Source organism: Capra hircus, chromosome 15 (genome assembly GCF_001704415.2).
Source record: "Capra hircus breed San Clemente chromosome 15, ASM170441v1, whole genome shotgun sequence".
NCBI classification, from domain to species: domain Eukaryota; kingdom Metazoa; phylum Chordata; class Mammalia; order Artiodactyla; family Bovidae; genus Capra; species Capra hircus.
In genome coordinates, this window is record NC_030822.1 from 33,519,645 (window position 1) to 33,526,892 (window position 7,248).

General features: G+C 38.0%; 1 protein-coding gene across 1 annotated transcript; it reads right to left on the reverse strand.

The window, feature by feature from the left end:
• On the reverse strand, nt 443-1,387 carry LOC102189227 (olfactory receptor 52K1-like). Its single transcript, XM_005689922.2, has one exon. The coding sequence runs from the start codon at nt 1,385-1,387 to the stop codon at nt 443-445; it is 945 nt and encodes a 314-aa protein (XP_005689979.1).

The following is a 7,248-nucleotide window of genomic DNA, read 5'->3' on the forward strand; positions in this document are numbered from 1 at the left end:
TTCAAATAGGATTATTTTCAATGATATATACTTCTGTTGGTGAAATATCTGACAAATAAATGTGGAAGAAAAATCATTATATCAACAAAAACTTTGGATAATTGTTTTTATCCACAGGTCTTAAGATACATGCCTAAATTCATTTGACCTCATTTGAAAAAAAAATTTCCAATTTATGTTATGTGATGGAAGTAGATAAACAATAAAATTAATTACAAAATATTCTCCTGTTTTATTACACATAAGCATTTAGGGAGGATTGCTTGTCATGAAGGTTTCATAACAACCACATTTGATGGAAAGGACATGCCCCTGCTGCATTCCCACACTGACCAAGTCCTTCTCTTGCCTTGGTTTATACCTTTCCTCACTAAGCCCAATTCAGACAGGAATTCTCTCTACCTACAACCTAACATGATTTCCAGCTCCATCGGTACCAACATCAATCTCCTTGACAATGGAAGATTCGTAGCACCCACTCCCGCATTTGCTTGGTCCGAGCCCCATAAATCAAAGGGTTGATCATGGGAGGCACCAAGAAGTAGAGATTGTCAATGATAATCTGTAGGTGGGGAGCCATACGATAGCCTAAAATCTGGGCCAAGACAGAAAAGATAACAGGGGAATAAAAGAGAGCAATGACACAAAGATGAGAGCCACATGTGCTGAAAGCTTTGCCCCGTGCCTCCCAAGAGGGTATCCGAAAGACAGCATGAAGGATCAGGCCATATGACAGAATGATAAAAAACAGATCAAATCCCACAGATGCTACAATAACCATAAGGCCATAGACAATGTGATCAGAGATGTCTCCGCAGGCTATTTGCACCACAGCCATGTAGGCACAGTATGAGTATGCAATGATGTGAGTTTGGAAGCTTTCCAGTCTTTTCACCAGGATGGGTGCTGGGGTCAGCACTGCCACTGCCCTTGCCAGGACAGCCAGTGCCATCTTCACAAGCAGGTTGTTACTAAGGACAGTTGTATATCTCAGAGGATGCCAGATAGCCACAAATCTGTCAAAAGCCATAGCCAGAAGGACCCCAGACTCCATGACATAAAATGATGGGATGAAAACCATCTGTGTGAGGCAGGCATTAAAGCTGATTTCCTTGGCACTCATCCAGAAGATACCCAGCATGCGGGGCACAGTGACACCGACAAGAGACAGGTCAACAACTGACAGCATGGCCAAGAGGAGGAACATGGGCTCGTGGAGACTCTTCTCCACCCTGATGATACATAAGATGGTGGCATTGCCAATGACAGCAACAACAAATACCAAGAAAAAAGGCACAGAGAACCAGCCATGGGACGATTCCAGTCCAGGAATTCCAGCCAGGACAAATATCAAGGGCTGAGGGATGGAGTTGTTGCAAGAGGACATCCCTCGCCAGACCTCCTCAAGGTCTGATTCCTAGAGAGAAAGAAAGGAGGGACATTTTGAAATCACTGCATCACTTGAAGCTAAAATGCTGGGTACTATAGTAGTTTATGGCGATAAGCAAAATTTACCAACTAGTGAACAAATAAATGTTGCAGCTAATGGAGTTAAGGAGAGAGATAATGCTCAGTTACTTTCTCTGCAGGAGAGAGAAGCAGTCTCAGGGAAAAATTCTCAATAAAAAAATACCAACTCTGCTGTATAAGTTCTCCTGTTGACCTGAGCCTGTTTAATATTCAATGTATATAAACTTATAGGAGAGTTTTTTTTTCCCCTCAGAGAACAGGACCTGAAAGGAGACCCAATATATTCATTATAGGCATGACGTGGGGATGTGGATGAGCTAGAAAGCATGGTTTTCACTCAAGAAGTTGAATTTCATCATCTGAAGCTCCTCAGTTCTTGAGACTGGCTTTGGTGCTTTAGAATTCTTCTCTGGAGTGTTTTTTATTTTCACAAATAACCAAAGAAATTTGCTGATCTTATAACTAAAAAATATGGTTTTCTGGAGGAATAACTGATATTTTGAAGGACAAAGGTAGAGTCAAAAATACGTCAATAGATAATGATTCCATATTAAAATTATATATATATGTATTTATGTATAGCAATCATATTTAGAAGTTAATGGTAACATATTTCTATATAAATAAGATTCAGTTTAGTTCAGTTCAGTTGCTCAGTTGTGTCCGACTCTTCGCAACCCCATGAATCGCAGCATGCCAGGCCTCCCTGCCCATCACCATCTCCCAGAGTTCACTCAGACTCACGTCCATCGAGTCCGTGATGCCATATAGCCATCTCATCCTCAGTCGTCCCCTTCTCCTCCTTCCCCCAATACCTCCCAGCATCAGAGTCTTTTCCGATGAGTCAACTCTTCGCATGAGGTGGCCAAAGTACTGGAGCTTCAGCTTTAGCATCATTCCTTCCAAAGAAATCCCAGGGCTGATCTCCTTCAGAATGGACTGGTTGGATCTTCTTGCTGTCGAAGGGACTCTCAAGAGTCTTCTCCAACACCACAGTTCAAAAGCATCAATTCTTCAACACTCAGCTTTCTTCACAGTCCAACTCTCACATCCATATATGACCACAGGAAAAACCATAGCCTTGACTAGACAGACCTTAGTTGGCAAAGTAATGTCTCTGCTTTTGAATATGCTATCTAGGTTGGTCATAACTTTTCTTCCAAGGAGTAAGCGTCTTTTAATTTCATGGCTGCAATCACCATCTGCAGTGATTTTGGAGCCCCCCAAAATAAAGTCTGACACTGTTTCCACTGTTTCCCCATCTATTTCCCATGAAGTGATGGGACCAGATGCCATGATCTTAGTTTTCTGAATGTTGAGCTTTAAGCCAACTTTTTCGCTCTCCTCTTTCACTTTCATCAAGAAGCTTTTTAGTTCCTCTTCACTTTCTGCCATAAGGGTGGTGTTATCTGCATATCTGAGGTTATTGATATTTCTCCAGGCAATCTTGATTCCAGTTTGTGTTTCTTCCAGTCCAGCGTTTCTCATGATATACTCTGCATAGAAGTTAAATAAGCAGGGTGACAATATACAGCCTTGACGTACTCCTTTTCCTCTTTGGAACCAGTCTGTTGTTCCATGTCCAGTTCTTACTATTGCTTCCTGACCTGCATACAGATTTCTCCAGAGGCAGGTCAGGTGGTCTGGTATTCCCATCTCTTTCAGAATTTTCCACAGTTGATTGTGATCCACACAGTCAAAGGCTTTGGCATAGTCAATAAAGCAGAAATAGATGTTTTCTGGAACCCTCTTGCTTTTTCCATGATCCAATACTAAATTTCACTATTAAGGTCTGGACTTCACATTTCATTAGAAATATTCCAATTATATAGTAGTTATAAAAGGCAATCACAGAAAAAATAGAAGCTTCAACAAACGCTTAAAATACAGAGATGGAAAAACAAAACACAAAATTGCTTTAAAAAATAATAGTACATGGCTTCGGGGAGTGGGAGGGATGTTCTAGAGGAAGGGAAATATGTATATATACAGTCCATGAAATTCTCCAAACCAGCATACTGGAGTGGGTAGCCTATTCCTTTTCCAGCAGATCTTCCTGACCCAGGAATTGAACCGAGGTCTCCTGCACTGCAGGTCAATTCTTTACTAACTGAGCTATCAGGGAATCCCATGTATACATATAGCTGATACATACTGAGGCACAGTAGAAGCCAACAGAACATTGTAGAACAACTATACCACAATAAAAAAGTACAGTAATATTAATACTGTACCCTTTTTTGTTTTGACACACTTGGATTATTTTTCTTTTTGCCAATTAATTTACTCTAAATGCTTAAGACCCCAAAACAGAGTGGCAAAAAGTACACAGATTTTATACATCATAAATTGAGTTATGAAGATCTAAGTATTTCATGTTATCAACCACCTTTGGTAAAAGGCAAGCTACAGCCAAATGACAGGCAGGTCTCCTAGCAGGTAACTTGGTATAGTAAAAATAATAAGGTCTTTAGATAAATGTGGCTGTGATACAATTTCAACCCTGCCACTACTTTTATGTGACTTGACCATAAAGTGTTCAAGGCTTTGAGCCTCTTTCCTCATCTCAAAAATGAGATGAGGTTTACCTTGCAAAACTTGCTGTGAGAATTAAGTCCATCATTAAATCCCAACATTATATAAAATGTACAATGTTTCTGGCCTAATTCTTTTAATGTTTCTGTGCTCTACAAATGCAAGTTTTCTTCTTTTTCAATAAAGTACAAAGATTAAGTGAGATACGCCAAAAATAAAGTCCTTTTTGCTTTGTGTTTTTCTTGGAAAGAACAGTAATGAGGATAATAACGGGTCTTGAATGGATACCATAAGAAGGAATATGTGATGGTCCTGATAAAATATGTAGTTTTATCTTTAATCTTTTTTATCCCTTTAGAAGTGTATTTATTTTACCATAGCTATTATCACTAGGTTCTAACAAAGCACAAATAATTTGATACCCTGTAAAATCCCATTTCCAAGACATCTTTCCAAAAAAGCATTTTAGACAACGTTGGAAGGGCCATAAACTTACATTCAACCTATGTACTTTTCTACCATAGTGTGTTTCCATAAATAACCTTTAATCAGTACTTTATGGATCCTTACCAGAAAGTCATTTCTTCCTGGTCTTAGCAATCCATCTCTAATACAATAGGAGACCTCATCTGAAAGCTTGAGTACACTAGAAAGCCAGAACCCAGAAACCTGGCAGTGATAATGGAAAAGACAGTGTACTTTAAGCACCATGTCAATTTATCAGCATCCAAGAGAAGGTGATTTGAAAGTTTTCATTTTGCTCATGGCCACTGAGGTCAGCATTAAACATTTCATAGAACTGTCCCAAAGTAGCCTCCTCTAACAACTTTTCATAAATCTGTCTGGTTCAATGTGTTCAAAATAAGAACTGTGCATTCTATGTCTCTACTCAGTGTTACTGAAAAACATCTTTTGAAAGTGCATTGGTCATTTTAAAAATACACAGAGAAAAAAATTGAAATATACATTTTCTAAGAAAAATGATATTAAAGAGTTTGTCTTTTTAAAGTATAGAGTTTAGAGTTTGTCTTTTTAAAGTTTGTCTTTTTGAAGTATAGTTGATTTATATTGTTTAGTTTCAGGTGTACAGCAAAGTGATTCAGTTATATATCCATATATATTTTTTATATCCATTTTTACATATTCCTGTTCCTTATAAGTGAGTTCATTATAGATTATTATAAAATATTGAGTATAGTCCCCCATGATTTTTTGATTCATTACCTGCTATGGGGAAAATATATATATTTAGTGTCACCAGACATAGATACCTGGCCAAATAAAGGAGGCTAAAATATTTTTAAAGGTGCATTTTAGTTCAGTAGGGGAAAGAGACCTACCACAAACTCAAAAGAAAAGACAGCCCTGTGAAATTAGACCCTCACTATCAGTGGGAGTTTTCAGGTAGAATTTAAATGGTCATCTACCCGGAATAGTATAAATAAAAATTATCCATGTGCTGGTGGCATTAGGATATTATTTGAGCTTTAAGTACTGCCAGCAACAACTATATAAATACTAATCTGAGTAAAGGAAGCATAAATTTAGATTTAAAAATTAGGAAGATACTTATTATTTTCTAATGAATGTCATTGGGCAATCTAAAGATTACATATCTCAACCATAACTATGCAAGGGTTAGTGACTATGGTATTTAGATGAAAAGATTTGAGAATCTCTTTATCCTATATGACTGTGCATCTCAGGATTTTGTACTCTTTTCCCTCCCCATTTTTCTCTCTTTGCCTAGCATAGTACCTGTAGATGGTTGAGAATTTGGTCATAGGAGGACTGGGACCAGCAAAGCCACTGTCCTCTTGAGGTGTGAGGAAGATCTGTTGATGTCCAGAACAAGATGACCGTCTGAGCTAGAGGCAGATTTATGCTGGTTTGTCCTGGCCCTCCTGAGTCCTTACTGGCCTCTCTGTTAATCAAGGGACATTATTTAGCTTTGCTATTCTGGAGAACAAATCCTAGAGCCAATTAGCGAGGAGAGTACAGATGGCTAAGAATTGCTCAGAAGCACTGTGAAACTAATTGCCGGTGTGTTGTGGCATGTGGTATGGTGTGGTTTAGGAAGCCCAGGGAGGAGTAAGGATTGAATTATTTAGAATGGAAATTAAAGACCACCTGGGGCAACAACAGGCAGGGCCAAATGCGACTATAATTATATATAAATTACTATGGTTTGCTTCAAAACCAACAGTTTAAATCATTTTAATTTCCAGTGGCACTGGGACCTCCATAGACAAAACTGAAACTGAAATTAGAAGTCTTGATTCCCTAGATAAAAAAAGGATCCATAAAAAGCTGGCAAAAAGTATGCAGTAAATAAAATATTTAATTGACTAAATTAAGACCATTGTTTGGTAAATGAGATATGTGGAAAGAAAAATAACATAGAGAAGTGAGATTCAAGTAGAAGAAAGAGATTAGCTCTATAAAAAAATTGCACAATACTAGGTTTAGAAGAGACTGAGTTTCAGAACTCTTGGCAGAAGTCAAAACCTCAACTTGAGAGTAAATATAAAAGCAGAAGAAATTGCTAATAACTATTTTGTTGCAGGATGTAGTCAAATGTAAATATCCTGGAGACAATGACTGGGGCGCTGTTTGTTCACTATTTCCCCACTGCCTGGCAAATTGTATAAGTCTTCAAATATTTTTTAAATCAGTAAGTGCACCACACTCACACACACACACACAGACACATAAATACACAACGGTTCTTCATCAATCATCCACTCTAAACTTTAGGCTTAGGGTAAGCAACAGTCATAAAGTGTGTGAGCTTGTCAAAGTCTTCATCAAGCCAAGTCCTAAAGTATATTCAGGGTACTCAAATCAGTTTAATTCTTTTCATCATGATGACCATCAACATGGATCAAGTTATCATTATACTGTCCTTGAAAACTTTATAACCTCCTAAAAGTTTTTCTCTAGTCATTCCTTCTACTGTGTCTCAATCCATTTTCTTCATTGCAGCCACAATGATCATTTTAAAACACAAACCTGATTATGTCACTCCCATGCATAAAATTTCCTTTTGTTTTTAGGATAAAATTGTGAATTCTCAGCATGCCTACCCCACACTCTCATGATACTCTCTTAGCTGTCCTCAGCACTCTTCATTCCACTCTGTACTCCATCCCAGGAATGGACCTCCTTCAGTTCTTCAAATGTAAGATGACTCTGCCTATCTAAATATTTCTCTTAAAATCTACCTTAAATCCACACATGTTC

Coding starts and splice junctions, on each gene's coding strand:
- LOC102189227 (XM_005689922.2), bottom strand. CDS start 1,387: ATGTCCTCTTGCAACAACTCCATCCCTCAGCCCTTGATATTTGTCCTG.